The sequence below is a fragment of the Opisthocomus hoazin genome, chromosome 26 (assembly GCF_030867145.1).
Source record: "Opisthocomus hoazin isolate bOpiHoa1 chromosome 26, bOpiHoa1.hap1, whole genome shotgun sequence".
NCBI classification, from domain to species: domain Eukaryota; kingdom Metazoa; phylum Chordata; class Aves; order Opisthocomiformes; family Opisthocomidae; genus Opisthocomus; species Opisthocomus hoazin.
In genome coordinates this window covers 5,311,617-5,332,946 of record NC_134439.1, presented here as the reverse complement: position 1 = coordinate 5,332,946, position 21,330 = coordinate 5,311,617, and the positions used below count along the sequence as shown (strand labels likewise).

The 21,330-nt window shown below is 44.8% G+C and overlaps 1 protein-coding gene across 1 annotated transcript in view; it reads right to left on the bottom strand.

The window, feature by feature from the left end:
• Nucleotides 1-21,330, bottom strand: part of SKAP1 (src kinase associated phosphoprotein 1) — a 161,769-nt gene that overhangs the window by 139,509 nt on the left and 930 nt on the right. Inside the window, exons 2-3 of the mRNA XM_075443550.1 lie at nucleotides 15,930-16,035; nucleotides 5,001-5,026 (exon numbers count right to left, since the gene is read on the bottom strand). Of these exons, the coding sequence (XP_075299665.1) occupies nucleotides 5,001-5,026; nucleotides 15,930-16,035 (132 nt within the window). The remainder of the gene's footprint in view (nucleotides 1-5,000; nucleotides 5,027-15,929; nucleotides 16,036-21,330) is intronic.

Here is a 21,330-nt window from a genome sequence, read left to right as displayed (position 1 = left end):
AGCTTTCCCGTCCTCCCCAGCCGAAGGATGCTGCATGGTCTGCACTCCCAAGTTTTTAAAAGATTGTAAAGCTACATGGTAAGGGGGGTGGGGGTCTTGGTTTCTGGTTTTAATGTTCCAAATGCGATAGCAACAGCTTTAAGTTGCACATACCTCTTGATTTTTTTATGTATATACATAAAAATGCAAATACACCTCCACACAGCCCCTCCCAGAGCGCAGACGCTTGCCTCCTACCTATGACATTTTTCCAACTGAGCATTCTGTTTTCTCCTATAATCGTTACTTGCCTCCAAAATTTGTGCACAATACCTTAGGTAGCAGAATAATTTATAAGTCAGTGTAAAAGCAAAGCTGTGCAGCTGCTCCGAGTTTGCAAAACTATGAAACAGGAGGGATTTCAATGCAAAAAATACTGTCTCTGCACAGACGAACTTGCCCAGAATGTGCTACACGCACGGAGGCAAAGAACTGCGCGCTCAGAGCTGCAGGAAGCAAAGCTTCAGCGCTGGTAAAGGGAGCTGTCAGAAGTGTTGATACTAAAGCTTCTCTTTTTTAAGTTACAGAACATATGCCTTTGTGTATATTTTATTTTTCATTAATTAACTCTGTGTTCCACACACCGCCCAAACACGTCTTGGACTTTTGAAGGCATTCTAACAAAAGTTTTTTTGTTTTCTTTTTGTCTCTGTGTGTTATGACATTTCAAGGGTTGTAGCTAGCACTCATGTTTATAAAGCAGGGGAATTCCATGCAAGGCGACAGAATAGATATTTTAACAATATGTTACAAATATTGTCAATTCAGTATTTTTTCCCTCGCGTTTTCAAACACTTCATAAATCTAGACTAGGTTTCTGTGTATGAACCCTGCTTACCACTGAGCTGGAGACTCTTGGCATGAACGCAAAGAGGGCTTTTTATAAATAAAACTTAGTAAAATCACCGTGCACTCCATTAATTTAGGAACACTCTGCCTCAGCTTCAAAGGGATCTTTACAGTAAAGAGGGTGTTTTTGCTGCTTTAATGATTTGCTACTTGTACTTGTCATAACTACATGAGCCAAATATGCAATACCAGGGAGCAGTGGTTTAGGGAAATGCACAGTTCCGTCTCCGATCCAGCCCCGCTTTGGTTCAATTCAATAGATTTGAGGCTTTTTATAGAAAAGCTACTTCATAAATCTAACACTTGGGGCCATCGTATAATGCCAGCTAATGAGAGCAAGCTACACGCATGCCTCGGGTATGTACACGGACCCTCACCATTCTGTGACACTCTTCCTGCACTGCTACAACATCCAGCCCGGAGAAGAACTGGAAACCCACGAAGCGCCCCGCATCCAAGCCAAAGTAAGAAGGGTCGATAGAGGTAAAATGATACCTGCTTCCTCTAAATAGTATATACTATAAGTGGCCTACTAAGACTTTCCAAGCTGTTACTTAATCCTTTTATGGAACATGAAGGCTCCCAGTTTTTAGGTCGTGTTTTACCCCAGCTTGTCCCTTTCCCCACCCCCCTGCCACACATTTATATTCATTCCTCCCTGCTTCGGGGATGCGATGTTTTCCGGGGTTAAGGCACAGAGCTGGGAGAAGCAGTAGATCTGGACCCATTTCCTGGACACACCTGTAGATGCTCTGGTACCTTCAGCACATTTCTTGAGCTTCAGTTTTCCTAAATTTAATAAACGGGAACAACGATCCTCGCTCTCTCGCATGTTTTGACTACTTGTGCATATTTTGAGGAACACTGCTATTCAGAAAACACTCACGCAGCACTTCAGACAGAGCCATTCGGGATGAATTTTTGATGGAAAAGCAAAAATGTTACCATAAGCTCATTGAAAAGATATCTGGTTTTATTCATCTATTTGGGGGTGTTTTCTTTAAAATAAATTGATAAGTCATTGCCTGCAACTGCATCCACTCTTTTTTAGGGTGAATGAAGGCAGTCGAGTGCAATGATGTGCTAAGGGGATGCCTGCCCAGCAGGACGGCCCAGGAGGATTTGGAGGGAGAATTCTTTGCCAGCCCCAGGCTGGAGCCCTTGGCTAGGAGGGCAGAGCCGCGTTTTCTCCAGCCCTGAAGGTCTGCGTCTTCAAGCAGAGTGTTAGAGTGACTTGTGCTCCTGAGTATCTCAAAATGCTGTATAGACATCAGTGATTTAATCTAATTCACTTCTACCAGTGGCCATTTATGTTTTTACACTCACCTTCGCGTGCCTTTTGGGTTTGGGAGTGGAGAAGCTGACAGTGACAATAATTAGGTGCAAAGTCCCATTCCATCAAAGCCCAACTGCCAGCCCTGACCCACAGCTCTTTAGCCACCTGTGTGCCTTGTTCTTCTTTAGTCTTTCCTTTTGCACTGCTCCCTGTGCCTCCATTCTCTTCCCAAACGCTCATCTCTTTCCTCCAGCTTCCCTCTCCCCCTGCCTGAGGCCGGATTCCCTTGCAGTACTGCAGAACAGCCTGACGCCGCTCCCTCAGACCATGCGTTTCTTCTAACCCAAAGCTGTTGCAGAACATTTCCCCTGCACTGACTTGTGAGAAGAGACGGAAACAACAGAAAGGAACTTGAGGGAGGGCTACAACTGACCCAGGTGCTCTCCAGATTTTCTTTGCCAACTTTCCTTAGCTCTCTTTCCACAAAGGGGAGGCTGCTGCAAGACAGCAAGGGCACACACCCATAAAATATATTAAGTGTATAAAATGCTTCACATAGGCACCAGCCCTCCTCCGAAAGGAAATATGAGTCATGCCAGGGCTCTGTTCACAGAGCACCTAAGAAATAAAAGTAATTTGCAGCTACACACTACAGTCAACAACATCATTCGGTGTCTATGAATCAGACAGAGCAACTCTTCCTGCTCTGTTCAGTTAAGTCTTTCTGAGACCGCATTGGTCTGCCCAACCCATCCTCGAGACAAGACCTGCACTGCTGTTTCATCTAAATTTTGCTTGCTGGGAGATATCAAGACCGATTCTGTTCCTTTCAGCCAATACTGGAAACCAACAGGTTGGGATAGCTGGAATCACTGAGGTTTTGGTCTTCAGAGCAATTTCAGCATGGACCCAAGTTCAAGGAGCTCACCTGTCTTTACCAGATGCGGTCACAAGTTGCACTCATCCCCTTTAGAAAGGCTGCTTACTAAATACTACAAAAAAATCCCAACCCTGCTTAAAGCAGCCTTTTCCTTTGCCACCTCCGCCTGTTATTCAAATGCACTGGCAGTGCAGCTGGGCAGATAGTTTCTGCCTGATTTTTGCAGTCCTCTTACCAATACATCCAGGCACGTGGGATCTATTTTTTTACTTTAAAACCGAGCCCTGTGTGGTAGCTCTCTGGCTCTTCTCCATTCAGCGTGCACCCAAGGTCTCATCTTCACCTTTCCTTCCCCCAGCAAGGTATCACAGACTGGAGCTGATGCTCTCAAGGTGATGTCTGAGCCCATGTTTTAACTGCCAAGCTGTCCCTTCTCCTCAGTACATTTTTTCAGACTACTATTAGTCCAAGATGACATAGGGACACATTTGGAGATAGATACATACCTGAAGCCCCAAACACCTATACAGTAATTCCTAGCAGGAATTTCAGCAAGCTAGGCACTTCATTTACAAATCTATGCACAGTTCTACAAACCAATCTTCTTAATACTATTTAGGCTTCCAACTCTATAAAAGAATCAGGAATATTTCGAAAGAACAAAAGCATCTCTCCTCCACCCTTTAGATTGTATGAACTTTCAAAATTAAAAATAAAAATCTAATTTTGAACCCTTTTATGTCTTCTAATCCTCTCCTACTCTTTTTTTTTAATTTTGAACACAGCTGTCTGTTGTACTTTCTCAAATGATGCCAGATGCTGGGTTCATCAACCAAACACATGAAAACAATGGTTTGAAAGCAATTAGAAGCACCGAGGCTGCACTGAGGCTCATATTAAAATGTGATAACACTGTTCTAGTGGGAATTGCAACGCTGCTGCATTTCTGACATTTCTGTGCTGCCAGACAGACAGGATGTGCTGGAAGTGGGCCCTGATCGAGGAGGTAACATACTGGAATTTATTCCTGGAGTAAATGAAGGATTAGCTGAGTTGGAACACTCGTGAGGATTTTTATTACAGCCCCGGCTCCCATCTTGTTTGAACGCTGGCAGATCCTTCTGTCTGTGCTCACGTATCACAACCACTATTTAAGCAAAAACGATGAACCCACCGAACTACATGCCTTGGCTACAGCCAATGCTCCAAATCAGGAGTCCGAGCTGAGCTCCACCCGTTCAACACAAAGTCAGAGGAGCTCCAGGTCAGCTCTGAGCAAATACATATCCATCAATTGCCCCGAATATGCCGAAGTGCCCACTGACACAGCTTGCAACCCACAGGCACCCTGGAAAGTTTAAATCATCACCCACATTATTGCGGAGATGAAGATCAAAGCCACAATCAGATCCTCCCAGCTTGTTAACAGACATGACAAGAGATGGTCACGGTCCTGAAAAAATTTACAGCCTGACCGTTTGTCTACACCTGGAGGTCGATTCAATTTCAAGTTTGGGTTAACATGAGGCAATGAGACTGGAGGAAATTTGCTGAAGGTTCCCAACAGTCTTTGCTCCTAAGTCAATGGCTCATGGGAATACACTGCCCTTGCTGAACTTTAAGCCTTTTCTGGAGACAGAAGTTCTGCAGAAAAATTTCCTGCGCTTGTCCAAGACAAAATGCTTATGTCAGCACCACACAGTTTTGTATTATTTGCTCTCAAGGGTAAGGAGAAATGGACTTCTGCTGCCCAGAAAGAATACTAACCCCAGCTCCTGCACTGCAGCTTTGCCCCTTTCCACCCCTAAGAACTGCCACATGGAGCTCTATATTCAGTTTAAGCTCTTCTCCTTGTTGGCTTCACATAGAAAACCCCACACACATCCAGCCCATCCCTGCTCCCTAAGCTCATCGCAGTGAGAACTCGCCCTTCCTTCCCCACCAGCTTGTACTCACCTCGGAGCAGAAATTCCAAGTGGTACCTGAAAGACAAAAAAAAAAAACCACAGACATAAGCACACATTATTTTGTTAATGATTTGTTCCAGCCTGATGAGTAAGCGACAGATGGGAGAATTATGCCAGAAGTGCTGCCAGGAGCCCAGTGAATGGTCACAACAGACATTTTGGTGAAGAAGCTTCAAGAGGAACTGCGAGTCCTACAGATGTTAGCTGGCCCCTGCGACATCCTCTGCTACCCAAGGAACCTCCTTCACTAACCAGACCTCCTCCCTTCAAGAGTTCCAAAGGCTCCCAACTTCCTTCCATGTGAACAGGTCTCTTTCTCCAAATGCGGAGGTTTACATGATCATAGAGTCATAGAATGGTTTGGGTTGGAAGGGACCTTAAAGATCATCTGGTTCCAACCCCCCTGCCATGAGCAGGGACATCTTCCACCAGCCTAGGTTGCTCACAGCCCCATCCAACCTGGCCTTGAACACTTCGAGGGGGGGGGGGGGGGGGCAGCCACAGCTTCTCTGGGCAACCTGGGCCAGTGTTTCACCACCCTCATGGTCAAGAATTTCTTCCTAATATCTAATCCAAGTCTTGCAGCCTTAACGAACCTCGCCTCACACCTTCCCTTGCAGCAGCAGCATCGCAGAGGGCAATACGCACGCTGCCCATTGCCATGCCAAAAAAAAAAAAAAATTCCTCCATTATTTCTTCATCTCTCACACTTGGAGTGCATCTTGGGTTGACATTTGAGTCATTTTAATAAGGGAACAGCACTGGAGAGTTTTGGAAACAGATCAAGGATTGGGGATAAACCACAAAGTGACCCATTCACAGGCAAGATGTATAACAAAGGGTTGGTCTATAGGCATTAGTGGCAAGAATCCAGCATGTAAAAATCCAATCAATTTATTTCCTCATTAAAAGCTTTCATGAAGAAAATGATTTAACACAAACATTCAGGCTACTGACACAGATTAATTAGAAAACAACAACAGAATTCTGATTAAGGGTATAATATTTATTTGACTTGTTTGCTTTGGACAAAAAAAAACCAAAACAAATTGTGCATAGACAGAAGAAACTTTCCTGGGAGAATGGGCTCAGTGACAAATAACAGCTGTATTTTGTTGGAAAGAGCCACACCACTCTGCCTTGTAGTAAGAAATGGCTGCAAATTTCTCTGGGCCTGTGGATGCTCTTGGCAGTGGTCCGCTATCTCTTATCTCTCAAGCCCAGAGAAGTGACACCACCTCTCCAAGGTCAGCAGAACCGTCAGAGCAGCTCCATCCTTTTGTTTCCAACTAGCATTAACTTTTACTCAATATTTGTTTTGAGAATTCAAACGTTATTCAACATTCTTCAACATTTGATTTGAGCAACCTCTCCTCCTCGAGCTCAGCCTCTGCTCTGCGAGAGATACCTGCACTTCCCTGGCCCCCCGGGTTCAGCATCCCTCAGAGGTGAAATACTTTTGTCTCCTGAACCGATGACTCCAAGACAAGGACAGCAAAATCACTTCTGGTTTTGTGAACTTTTGTCTCTTGTGCTTGAGAGACTGTCCTAATCTCCCCTGAACATGTTTTAGTGATAACATTTACTGCACTAAGACCAAAATGATTTTCTGTCACTTCTAATTCCAGTTCAATAAAAGTATAAGAGCTTTGTTTCTAACCTCTGTCATTTTTAATACAGGAAAATGGTTTAAAAAAAATGTAAAATTGAGTTCCATTTCCTACTGGACCAACAAGCCCATGTTAGCTTCACTCTGATCAAATTTATGGGGGGGAGGGAATACCAAAAAGATGGTTTGCTTTTCCTTTCTGTTTTTTAGCATAAGGAAACAGTCAAAAATTCTAATCTCGTCAGATCAGAACGTGTCTTTAATCTCATGCTTTGATCATTTTCACTCTGGAAAGGCTTAAGCAGAGAATGCAAGTTAGTTTAGAATTTAATCGGGAGCAGGGGGAACATGGTCATCTTCTTATGGAAGATGAAAGAGTGACGATCTAATTCCTTCCTCTGCCACTGACTGCATGAAAATCTTGAATAAATTACTTATCCTGAGAGCTTAAAAGGCACCCACATACGATGCCACAGTATATTCAGGGGAATCACTTACAGGATTCCTTTCCTTCCCCTGCCATTCGGTAAGCGTCAAAGAGAGGGGGAGGGGAAGGATGAATTTCAGCATCTGTGTTTCCCCCACCCCTTCCTGCAGGTAACTCCAGCCTTAGTTAATCAGTAAGTTATATTTTCGTAATTTTCAGGAGTGGCCAGAATAGTCTTTTTTTTGTGCCTGCATTACCCAAGAAATGCAATTATTTGGGCAAAACAGCCATTTTTGCTGCAGCAACCTAGGTAGCACATAAGGCTAGTTCAAATGCAGTTATAGACCTAAGCCATGGGCATGCTTATAGCTTCAGAATAAAGCACGTTTCTGCGCAGCAGAGCAGGAGGAACTCATCTAGCAGAAGCAGGTTAATCAGCTTGGACCATTCTCCAAAGTACAGAGCTAGAGGCCAATTCTGATTTTTGTTCCCAATTAAGACAGTACCGACAAGTGTGTTGCGCCTTTAACACGTCCTGTCTGCGGTAACATGCAGTTACACAACACTTTGTTCTTTCGCTTTGCAGGTGGCTTACCCTGAAAGCTGTAGTCCAATGATTTCTCACAGCAAATAATTTTAAAAAATTGTAATTGCTCCATACACATCCCCCCTTGAGCCAGACAGCATGAGCTAGAAACCAGAGCCCTAATCCTTACTCAACCACTTGGGGTTTTTTTTTGGGGGGGAGGTTATTTGCCTTGGGATCAGGTTTGACAGTTTCATCTTTAACAAACAATTTTTAGATCTCACAGACACCAAGACTAAAAGCTTCTCATTCATTGTCTTAACCAGAAAGCTTGGGAATACGCAATATATTTGGTCATGTCTTAACTGTTCCTTTTAAGCACTTGATTAAAAAAAGCTATCCACCAGCTGCGGGTGGAATCCCCCAAGAAGGGAACCCCTTTCAGGCAACGCACAGCAGAGTATTTCAGCCAAATAGGCAGGTCCAGTCTACATCGACCTTAAGAAATTGGAGGGAGATGGGGAAAACTCTTGTCAAATGATTAACTAGCTTCAGCCAAACAAGAGCACAAAGGAATCTATTGAGAATTTTGATGCAATATGTAAAGCAAGGAACTAACCCAAAAATATCTGATTTCCATTACAAAGCCACAGAGCGAGTGTTCCACTGCCAATACTTTAACAAAAGACATCCTCTAAGTATTTCACCCGCGCGGTTCACGAGGAACCACCCACCTCGCACCTCATCGGTGCAGCCTTCGAGCCAGACAGGAAGAAGCCACAGATTTGTTCTGTTGAAAACACAAACTGTTTCTCATGCTCGTATAGCCTTTGAGGTTACGCACTTAACAAGCAAACATCAGAGGGGCTCACTTTTCTGGAAATGTTTATGTTCTTTGCTCCTGAAAAACATACAGATCCCAGTTCTAATTCATCAGCCTCCTAGTAGCAGTGTCTCCAACTGGACCCAATCAAAACTGCAACTCAACTGTGTAAACAGACCTCAGAGGGCAAATTGTCACGAGAGAAAGAGTAGAAGAAAATGCTGTTCTCATGTTGGAAAGGGAGATTTGAGTCAGAGCAGGCAGGTTTGCCAGAATGCCTCCTTCCCAGTGCGAACCCACTGTCCTTAGCAGTCTTAAGCCAGAACTACCATTTCTTGGTGGCTGCATTGTAGGGACTGGAGCCTTCTGCTGCCTCCCACAGAGCCAGGACTTGGTCTTCAGAAGGGAAAGATGCTTCCAGGACACACCAGGACCTCAATCACAGATCTTATGCTTGTGCTGGTTTGTAACAGAATCAAGACTGGAAGCAACCCCAAGACCATCGGTTGAGCACTTGAGAGGTTTGAAAACAAGTTCTCCAAATCCTACCCTTCCTAACTGTGCTGTATGATGGATTCACCTTCAAAGTACAGTTTGGTTTTCATAGCTCTTTTACTCAACAGCAGTAACAACACCTGAGGACAGTGATGCTGCCAAGCCCGACCAAGCAGGACTCCATCCATCCCTTGCATAAACCAGGGAAACACAGAAATAGCCCTTCTTGTTCCGAAAGGAAGGGCAGATTAAGCCCTGGAATAGGCAAGGATGAAATTACACACACGGTCAGTATTATTCCTGCCACACTAGGTCTAGGTTTGCCCTTTGGTATGAGCACAGGACTCGTGTTTTCTTGGAGCACTGAGATAATTTGGTTTTGTTCGTACATTTCCAACCTTTACACAAGACTCAAGCAGCAGATCTACCGCAGACCTCCAGTCCTCTGTTGCTTGGGAGGGGGTGAGGGGTGGTGTCACAAATCCCATCAGCGCACAGAAATCCAGTAAAATACACAATTAACACACCCAGTCCTCCCATCCACAACTTGAGTCTGCTGACCAGCGTCCGCTGCTTGCGGCAAGTCCCAGAGCTGCCGGAGTCAAACCAGATCCTTTTGGGGCTGGAAGCAGAAATTGCTGTCTGAAATCTTACGGTCTGTATTACGCAGGGGGTCAGACCTGATGGTTATAATGGTCTCTTTGCAGCTCTGAAGTCTATAAAAGTCTAAACCCCACTTTCCTCTCAGACTCAATTTCAGCAGGAACCATAAAATAAAGTCAGGTTTCAATCAGATTTCCTGTATTTTCCTGTCCAATTAAGAACACTAATATCACCACAGTTGTTATTGAATTAGGTATTTCAAGAGAGTCTAATTTGTTTGGTGCACATTATTTGTTGGTTTTTAATGTTTGCAGAAAAAAAATTTAAAGAAATCAATGCTGTACAGGATTTCAAGTAGAAAAAAAAGATGAAAATGGGACTGGGGAGCTCACCATTAGCAAAGTCGGTTACAAACCACTTCAAATGCATTTCTCGGTTAAACGTTACAGAAGCAGCAGCAGCAGCTATGCGAAGACTCTGGTTACACAATTTCAATCATTTACAGTCCTCAGGTTTCAGATTAACAATGCATTCACAAGGAAATGGATGGGGAAACAAGGGTAATTTTATCAGCTGGAATGGAAAATGATGCAAATTACTGAAAGGAGTCTAACCCAGAAGGCACCAAACTGCATTACTGGCAGAGTGAATGGCCACATTCACCCCAGGTATAAAAGCAGGTAGAACATGATAACAGCTGAATCGAATTTGTGCCCCTGCCACACCATGTATTAGCACAGGAGAAAACCTTCCTCAGCACTCCCCAAAAGGAGGGGAAAAAAGAAAAATCCCCTACCGAGATTACAGAATAAATTGGGAACATCCTAACAGAAACTTTACCACACTTTTAAAAGAAATAATCATCACTGTCCGTATTAAACTTGACTGTTGAAAACTGAAGGAATGCCTGTGCTCACACCCCCCGGCGCAGAGGTACTGGTGCAGGCTGGTGAGACGCTTTAGATCTCCATTAACACCAGCTGGTGCAGCTCACGCTTGTGTGTTCCCAGGCCAGTGATCCCCCTTTATTAACAAAAAAAAAAAAAAACAAAACAAACTTGAGGAGCTCATTTTTAGGATAGAAAATGCAAATCCAAAGACCGCTAAGCTCTTCTGAGGTGACAGGGACTGGCCTTTGGTTTTTTGCAGAACAAATCTGTATTTAATGGCCAAAGTAAGTGTGAATGAAACCCTGCTCAGCAAGATCATTTCCTTGCTGAGCAAATAAATTTCAGCCCTCTGAAGATCATGAAGGAGGGAGAACAGCACTTTGCCTAATTAAGGACAATGTGGTAAGGCTACAGTCCAGCCCTGGCATTAATGTGCTGAGCTCAATTATCTGCCCATCAGGTCACATCCTCAAATTCCTTTTTATCTTGGTATCACACATTATTCAGCATAATGAGCTTAATATTGGTAGGAATTACAGGCAGTGCATTTACACTAATGAAGCAAAATTACCCTGAAATTGCATTTTCTTTAATTTCAATCTTAAAACTGTAAAATAAGGTTGAAAATTGAAGTAATAAGTGTAGTTAATACAGTTCGAAGTTTCTTAAAACATGCCAAACAGTCTGCTTTAGACAGAATTTTGGATATATTTCCATCAGTGAATGTTTTACAATCCTACTGTAATACCTTGCCACAGAAAGGATCAAATTCAACCCAATAATTAGGCGACATTCCCCTGGTGCTGAAACAGCTACAGCTCAGCTACACCTGTAAACCAGTCGCTTATTGGTTTGTGACAGCATGCACGAACCATGTGTTACAACAGCTTGCCCAGATTTGTAGCACAACCCCAAGGACGCCCAAACCAGAGGCGGTCACACTGTGTTGTCTTTACCTTCCCACTTGATTTGGGGTCAAACCATCCCATTCCAGCTCCAGCAGCAAGCGCAGGATTTCTTACTGACAGTAACGCTGTTGGGGCCAAATGTGGCAAAGCACCCAACAGGAACAAGGTGAGGGGGTTACCGAAGTTTTCTCCCCAAAATCAAATATTTCTGCATCTCAGATTGAAGCAAAGGACGGAAACATACAGCCAGGCACCGGGAGCATCTCGGACCCCTTCTGCAGTCTGCACCTCCGCACGAAGGACAAGCAGTTTCTAAGCTCAGAGGCTGTATTTATTTTCCTGAACCTCAGCGTTACGAGCAAGGCTCATGGTGGCAGAGCCCAGCCTTTGCTTGAAGATGCAGGACAGCTACGGCGTTTCGCTACAGAATCAGACATTCAACCTTCATCTCAGGCTTTTATTAGAGACGTAAATCACTCGACCAGGCTGGGAGTCCAAACATGTTGCCAATCACAGCACTCTTGCATTTGTGATACCAGCCTGGCAGCACAGCGACTGTGGAGGTCCGGGAATGCCCTTGGCTTTGGCAAGCTCTCCCTAGCAGGCCAGGACATCACCTAGAGCTGTCCGATACCTGAGAATTTTCACTGCAGAGTTAAAAGACCACGTGCAGACTTCTCCTCACCGATAGCACAGCAGCAGCATTGGGAATATTGCCATGAACTTTAAAGAGGATTAGACTACAAGGCAGCAAAATGAGGTTTTGGGGCTTGTTGTCCAGAGAAGAGCCTGGTCTACACTGGAGCTCCTGCTGCTGGTAGGAATGTCAAGAAATGGTCCTGTGTGTTAATTATGAGCAGCAGGATTGGGCCTCGGGTTCACAACGGTGTTTTAGTCACAGCGGAGCAAATTGAAGGTAAAGCTTCAGTGTCTATTTTGGATTTCCTAGTGGGTGTGTGCGAGAAACTCAACACTAATTAAGCCCTTTTCTCTTCATTTCTGCTTTGATATACAACAGGTCTGCCTTGCCCTCCTTCTAGCACTATTATATTTCGCCTCAGGGGAAAAAAAAAGTATGAAGAATTTGTTTCCATCAGTGCAAACTTGCCTTCCAACAGGGAGTTTAAATGACTAGCTGACTCCAAGGAGATGGAGGAACTATTTATCTCCATATTTTTAAATAAATCCCATTCTCCCCATCTCACCCCCTGCTATTGTAACTGCTCTAGAAATGTCGAAATGTTGAGGTGAGGTCATTTAACAGCAAGACGACTTTTTTTTTTTTGGCTACTGCTCTTGCCAAAGGACAAGAATGGGTTTGTGTTCCTGAGCCGAGTCATGTAGCCGATTCATCCCAGGTGTCAGACATCTGCTGCTAGCTCTGCAGCCGCCTTTGTTAGGACACCAGACACAGCAGCAACGTTCCCAAGGAACAACTCGAAGGAAATCCTTGGCGCCAACGGACCTAAAACAGAAGCAACTGACAACCTTCGGGGCTTCTGGAAGACAAGCAAAACCCAGCACCATATCCTCTGGCTACCCTCCCCAAACCAAAGCTGCTTTTTAAGCGATTTTTGTCCTTTACAAACATTTTGCTCTTCTGTTCAGGACTAGAGCAGAGTTCTCAGCCTATGGTCGGAACACGGGTAACTGTGTGTACTACTGTGCTGCGAGATCCTCGTGCCTCACAGAGATAATTCCGGGGACCAAACCTCCAGTTGTGTTCTGTTTCCTGCATGCCATGAAAAGTAATCAGGGAAAGCAATGAAAAGAGATTATCAAACGAAACCAGAGAGATGATTAGGAAGAAAATTGCCGGGCCAGAATTTACACATAAGGTATTAGAAAGTGGAATAGGATCTGAGTTAGTAGGGAGAAAAAAAAAAAAAAAAAAAAAAGAGAAAGAGAACCGTTTCAACACAACAGTGCACTTTAAATAACCAAATGAATTCTGAAAGTAAAACGGTACAGGGACTCATAATTCAGCCGCATGGTGACAGCCTCCCCACAGCCACTGCCTGCAACGCCTCCGACACGGCTCCTCGAGCAAAAATACCCCAGACTGCCGTGGAAAAAAAATTATAACCTGCAAACACAATCCACTCCCTACCTACCGCACTTCTTGCGGCGAGACGGGAACAATATATCCACCCAGGTAGCACATGGAGACATAAAGCCCAACCGCTTGTTCACATTATAGTCATCAGCAAACCGCCTGGTGGGGGAACGTTATGAGGCCATGGGGAGAGCAGCGATATAAAGACCTGACGGCCAAGTTACAGGAACAGTGATTGAGACTGGCTCAGGATAATCATGCTAGATGAAGCTCTTCCCTTTCAGAGACATGTATGTCTCTCCCCAGTAGTTGAGCAGTTTACTTATGTCCATTATGAACCCAAATAACGAAACCCTACACGCCGCGCTGTGTTTCACCCCACGGAGGTGGAAGGCAGCGAGCGGGGCTGCTCGGGGGAGGCAGGCGCTTCCTGAAGACGACGGCCAATGATTTCCTGAACACCCGCCGCAAAAGCCACAGGAAGCTCCCCAAAGAGACGAACTCGCGCCTCATCCCCAAGAGCGAGACCTGCTTAGATCCTTTCAAATAAAAAAAAATACAGTCATAGTTACAGTAATCTCCCACCACAAATCATTGCATTAATGGCTCAGGTCGGAACAAGGACTTCTGTGTACTCTGTTCTTCTCACCCTTTCCAAATGCCACCGAGCAATAAAACACAAGTAGGAAATCAGCAATGCCCTGTAGTCTTTGCTCAAGGGTCTCACTTTCCCCTCCAGAAGTACCTGCAATTTATTTCAATAAGCAACAGGACCGAGGGCCACATCTGAACCTGAGCATGCAGAAGGAATTTGCGCATTACCTCTCCTCCCAATGCAAGGCCGCTTCACCCAGTCTCCTGCTTTTCTGAGATTACTTTGTCCTAAAAGCTTTATCCCACATTGTGTTCTTAGGATGAGAGTGACCTAAGAGCCAAGGCTGGGTTCTGGTTCACAGCATCAGTGTTTGCCCCAGGACCCTAAACCTGCTCCTTCTCGAGCAAGTTACCAAAACCACACACAGTCTCTGGGTGGCCAGAGATCCACAGGACGATGGTCATGGCAGCATCTTTCCCTACTGCTCAAGCACCATTCACAACTCTAACAGCACACGAACACAAACCACTTCAGGAAGCAAGAACAATCCAGTATCTCCAAGTCTGCGAAGTGTCTCACACATTTATCAAGTTCCATGCTATTTTTAACTCATTAAAAAGAGACCTAGAGTTTTATTCTATGAAGATAACAGTTGTCAGTTTTAAAGTTGTGTGCACTCAGGACAGTTGGAAATAAAAAAAGCTTGACTTGATGCCTGAATACTTGCGGTACAGAATTCTGTTTACTTCGCTCTTTCCAGTCAAGATCAATACCTGCCAATGAGTGGGAATTTTTCAGAGAATCCAAACCAACCCGTTACAAACATGCAATCACGCCCTTTCTTCTGCAACATTACAGGACACTGCTACACACACCCCACCCATTCTTCCATTAGATATGCTACGGTCCCATTTTCCAAAGGCTTCCATCTTCTGCATTCAGCTTGTTTCAATTATTCAGTACAACCCAGGCTGATAATTACACAGTCCCGTGTTGCTGAGTAAAACTGATGCTTAATTAGCCAGCAGGAAAGATCGATTAAGATACAGCAGGGCATCTTGCAAAGTTCTTCAGTGGGCCTGCAGGGAATAAAGTCTGGCTGTGCCCTTCCGAAGGATAAAATTCTCCGCTTCTCAAGGACTCGATAGCAGTTTTATTTAAACTGGATGCTTAGATTAGTCAGCCACCCTGAGTTTTATTGTCAGGTCTTAACTTCAAGTGACACAACTCATACCTTATAACTAGAGTATTAACAGCAAGGTCTGAATCGTGTTTCTAGCCAAAAAAACATAATGCAGCTGAGACAAAGTTTTATTTAAGCCTCCAGCAACCTGTTTTCTGTTTACATTCCTTGATTTTCCCCTAGCACAACAGAACAACCTTGGTTTGCTTCACTCACTTCTCCAAACGATGCAGCTCACGTTCTCATGCAGGACTGAAACAGTCCTGCGGACATGAGATTTTGGAATCCACTTCAGACCCGAGTCTAAGTCAAGAAGTCCTCTTCATTGCTTTTTACTGTATCAAAGTCCAGGCAATGCGTAGAGTTGAGGAGCCACTCGTGAAATAGATACTTTTAGCAGCAAGCCAGCAGCATGAGTCTTTGCTCGCTGTATTGATTTACCCACACACCTAAGTATCAAGTGATGGATTTTTTCCACAGAATCCTCTCTAGCACAAGGGAGAAGGAAGAACAGGACAGGATCAGCAGGCCATATGTAAAGAGCCCTACAGACACAGCCCAAGGCATGTTTTCTTACCTTGAAACACAAAACAAAATCCAAACACAAATAATGACAACTTTGCAGGCAACCATCTAGCTGCTTAAATAGAAGAGTGTACAATGCACTCTCACGTTACACCAAGCCCTGAACGCCCATGAACTTTCAAAGCCTGGTCCAGCCAGTGGCACACACCATGTGGCACCCCAAGGCGTGACACTATTCTGAAGCACTTTCATTAGCAAGTAATGCAGACAGCACAAACCTGGCTTTGACTTGCTGGAAGCCAAAGAGAATTGCATCCCTCTGCTCCCTTGCTTTAACACTCAGGTTTTCATTCTGCAGTCCATCTGCCAGGTAATCTTCAGCATCTGGGGAAAAAAAAGAATTACAGGTTAAAACTAACCTGTTCTTGGCTAAGAAACCTGGACCTGGCTGTGCACTGGGAAGCCCTCAAAGCACCGTACCCGACAGCCTGATCTAAAGACACAAGTCAGTCTGAAGACTTCATTTGGAGAAGTGAAGACATTGCACTGATTGAGGATAGAAGATCTAAATATTGCATGTGATTACAGAGCTTCTCTCTAGTTACAATGGTGTAAGGCAAATAAGCAACTGCAAAGAAACCAGCAAGCAGAAAAAAGGGAGAGGAAGGTGAAACCTGGGTAAGTCTGTTAGACTAAAGTGCAAATCCACCTATGCTAAAAATATGCTGCTGTGCAAGGCTGTTGGCATTAAGCAAGGAGACAGAAGTGGTCCTCCCATTCAGAGAGGGATCCAAAGCACTTTTAAAACACCAGTGCAAGATATTCACTGACGCTTCCAGGAAGCTCTAACCTACAGCTTTCACAAGGACGATCTTTGCAAAGGACAGGCACTGAATAACAGGCTGGTTGTGCGCTAGCACTTGTATCACTACACGGGTTCTCCCACAATAAGGTTGTTGCTGAAATACTACACCCTGTGCTTGCTCAACAGAGACAGCTAGGTAAAGTAAATACTGTATTCTCTCACCTGGAAACCACATCTATATGCAGAAATTTAACCCGAACTGGAAGATAAAAGGATTAAGTGTCTTCTATTTGCATAAATATTTATGTTCTTTACAGAAACCTCAAAAAAAAACCTCACAGAACAAAACCGTTCCAATCACGCCTGCTCTGTGTAGGAGAGTATCATCCATGTACTTCAGCAGCAGTACTGCTAGCTTCCCCTAGCAGAGAAAAGATTGGCTTCAAAGCTATGGTGTTGTATATCCACAGGCCTCTCCAACTTTTAACTCGCACCCCATGCCATTACACTAATGTCAGGTTAATATCCTGCTTGCAAGACTTTCAGCTCCTGATGCTTCAGCTGCCGGTACAACAGCCAGCACGGTTTAGCACACCCCAGGAATCTGCACAGCTCCTTAAAAACAGCTTCTCCACCTGCAAGCACATCTCAAGATCAAAATGCCACAAGAGAAATTAACACCTTTTTCTGCTAGTAGCATGAATCCTCATTTCTTTTTGTTGCCTGCCCGTGACACACTGAAGAAAGGCTTAGAGCTTGGGGGGTGGAGTTGGGGGGGGCAAGGAGCTCTAAGTGAGGAGCATAAAGAAGGATGTGGAGGACAACAGGGCTGATGTTTGGACATCCCCCAGGAACAGAGCCCTCTTCCCACCTCCTCTTCAGAGTGACAGGACCAGGGAGACCCAATTCTGCCCACAACAGCCTGGCAAGGAGTGAACACAGACCATTGCACTTGTTTCCATAGCAGTCTAGATCTCCTTTCTGGATTTGTTCAGCTGAAAGCACCAGTTTCCATGGGAGCACTCATGAGTAAGCACATTTCAGCCAAATGCAGACTCCTCCAGGTCCTCACTAGCTCTTCTGTCTCCCTGCCTTTCCTCCTGACCCACAAGACCAGGTCTGACCTGGGCATGCCACATCACCCGCAGCCACCACTTCACAGCTGAGGAACAGAGCCTAAAGCAGAATACAGCCCTGAGAGCGCGAAGCATCCTGGCACAGCCCCTCCGGCACGGTTCCCACATCTCAGTAAATGGGCAGGAACGCTAATTCACAGCTTCGCTCTCAAACCCACACCTACCTCCAGCAGTGGTTTGGGGACCTCCGGGAGCACAGAGATATCAGGCCAAAATGCCTATTAATATCAAGTTCACTGCTAGTAATTTAGCCCTAGGTAGCCTGCCTAGGATAACACTACGGCTTTGCCAGAGCAGCTGAGTGAAGCTTTTTAAATCCCAGGCCAATCCTGTAATCCTTAGGCTAAGTTTCACTGTCAGTACACCTCTCTGCAGTTTTAATTATACATCTATGATACAGTATCAGTTTATGACAAGCCTAACAGCGATGAGGCTTACACCACTTACAAATTACATAGAAAGTACCGAAGTACACACACCCAAGCACAAAGGATGTATCTTGCTCCAAGGAGCTTACTGTTTAAGAACAGATGAGGCTAAGGGGGCAATTTATTATATACAAACCAGCATAAAATGAGCGTAGTAGAAATGGGTCAGCAAGAGAAGCCACGTACAGGCTCTATTTCCCCAGTGAAAGAGAACAAGCAAGAAAAACAAACCGCTCCCAGAACTTGTGCAAATATCAGCTGCATCCCTCTGTCATTTTTAAGCGCAGATTAGCTCCGTGAGTATGCGATTAGCTCTAATACGGTGTTTACTTACTGGGATGTCAGCACAGATCAGCTGCTGGATAAGTTATAGTAGAACTAGGGTCACTTCTGCAAACCAGGCAGAGCCCCTTTCAGAGCCAGCCACTATGTTTATAGCACCAGGAAATGAAAAAGAAAGCCTAACCATAAACTCTCAAAGTGGATCAGGAAGAGCAATATGTAAGCAGCTCTAGAGTAAATCACCCTAATGTTAGTTTTACTGCTTGTCGGTAACATTATATTCTTGATGTTTATAGATTGCTCTCTGCGATCCACTCCGAAAGTTTACAGGACTCTCCTTTTCATTTCCTGCAGCTAAAAAGGTAAGAGGGGGAAAAAAAATAGTTGAGATTTCATCAAGTGTTTCAGGGGAGTTTCTAGAGGCAATTGCAGCTATCTACTTTAATCCTGCAGGAGATGCACATCATCATAAGAATTATGTCACAACCACTGAAGTCCAGGCAGTAAATAACCTTTTAATGGCAACACTAAATTCTAGGAGTTAATCAGCACTCAATGAGCAGAGCTGAAAGGTATTAAGATGCCATGTGTACTCTCTCCATGCACATACACACATTCAGGTTTGTTTTTTTCTTTTCTGCTCCTCTGCCATCAGCAGGCTGCCATCAGCAATCCTGTACTCCAAGAAGCACTGAGGAACTAGTCCCACAGAATCACAATGTTTTAGCCATGCAAGATAATGCTGAGCCAACCAGTCTGCTCCAACACTTCTCTGATGCTTCACACAATCCCTCCTGCAGTTTATCACCCCAACTGGCTGAGAAAAATTACTTTAAAAAAAGGTTTAGGACATCTATCAACACAGAGATTGCTGATACCTTGAGCTTCCTTGAGACTGGGTTAATATTTCCAAGATGCGTCCAAAGACAGCCAGGGATTTGGAAGGCTAGCTGTACTGTCCCTTGTTCCGCTAGTCAAAATAAAAGCCATGAACTATTGCACACAGTGTTTCTTGTCTTTTCTGCAAGCTCAAGAAAAGATGGTTTAATTGTGAAACAACATTTTTCAGATGAGCCTTCCCTGCTTTTGGGAGGCAGAGTCAGACAAAACCTTGAGAACTGCAGCAATCTTCATCCATCCTCCTGCACTGGACTGCACGGGGCATTTTCCTCTGTGCAAGGGACAACGAGGGAATGGAGAACAGCTTCCCAGATTTTCAGCTTCCAAGTCTCAACCCCCCTTTCCCTGACATTTGAATTCCAGAGCTACTCATGATGCTATGCCAATGCTGACTTTGGCTTCTTAACCCTCACACAACAGAGCATTTTATTGTTTATTTTTAAAACAGCACCGAGGCTGTTTGCCTCGCAATTAGCAGCTACCAGCTTCGTTAGGCCACGCAGGTGCAGTCACAGTCCTCCCACTGCAGCACCTGCTCTGTCTCTCCTGAGGCCCAAACTCCAGCAAAAAAATGGCTTTCTAGACCTACGATCCGAAATGAAGAGGGTCAAGCAAGGCAGGCAAAGGGAAGATCACCAGACTGCCAGACTGCATTTGCTTCTACAAACAAAAACAGAAGCCCCGGGTTTGTCAGAGATATATGACATTTTTCAGAACCACTGTTTCAGCCTTCAGAAGAGATTTGTGCTAGACAAACATGAAATACCCTTAAGCAAAAGTTGTTTTAAAAGGGACCTGACCGAGCCAAAAATGAAACCCTGTGCAATTAACTGACCACATGGTGTTAATGAGAACTTGAGTTGCTTATTTTCAAGGTGGGACTTATAGCAAAAAAAAAAGCAACCACATCTACTCATCAACAGAAAATAACAAGCGTTCACAAGAGTTGCAGGATTGCAATGCAGAGAATAGCCATATTGTGTTGGCTTTCTACCACTGCAACCTCGGAGATGCCTTCTGTGGTAACAACACAACTGTTACTAGCAAGCCGCTGACCACCTGCTGTTGTTCAGCATGTGAACGGTCCTGCACTACGGACCAAACTTTAACACAAGGAAGCAGATTTTCTCACCTGTACATCAGTACATGTTTCCCCTATTTGTAATTTTTATTTTAAATACAAGAATTCTTCTGGTAATGCAGTTTGCAAACACTGCAATAGCTGAAGTGCCCTTATTTCCAGACTGCGCAGCCTGAAACCTCCGCAGCCACTGGAAGGCCTGAAGACCGTATAGATTGTTAAGACACAGCAAGTTTGATACAGAGATATGTGACATGCAATTAATCTCCATTCATAGCCTGCTATACTTGTCAGCAAACAAAGGCTGTGCTTTAGAAGGAGATCTGAAGCCTTCAATTAAAAACAGTCAGCTAACAAGAAAATAATCTAAGTTAAAGGAAGGTGGCAGGTGCAGAAATGAGTTGTTTACAAAAGTGTCAACACTGAACAATAAAGCGCTGCCCATCAAAAATGTGAAAGGGTGAACTTCGCTGAAGCCCCCATGATTGAAAAACAGGGGAGAAAATCTACACCTACATCTGGGGGAAGACACAAAGCATTTGAAAGGGAGCTTTGAGAGGCATGGAGGCTGCACGCTCTCTGACTGACAGATCCCGGGATTGGAAGCTATCCCGCACCTCGGAGGGGTAGGGTGCTCCGTGCTGCCAGGAGCCATCACAGCAGGAACCGAAAGGTCGCAAAGCCTCAAGGCTGCCGGGGCCAGCCCCGAACGCAACCGCTCCGAGCGGCGAGATGCGAACGACTGCTTCGCCACCGCCCAGCCACATCTGCGACAGCAGGATGTGTCGCCAGCACATGAGCAACGGGCGAACGCCGTCGCTCCAGCCTGCCATGATGCTGAGGAAGCTTTATTTACAGGCAGGTTGTGATGTGGTCACCTCCGCTCGGCGCTGCTCTCACCAAGCCTTTGCTTACCACACTATGGGGTCAGCAATAGTCACAAAGGTCCATACAGAGCTCGTTTATGTTTGTGAAGCGTATTTTAATCGAAGAGTTTAGCATGGTTTCTGCTCAGCTGACCCACCGCTTCAATGAGTAGAGGTGTTG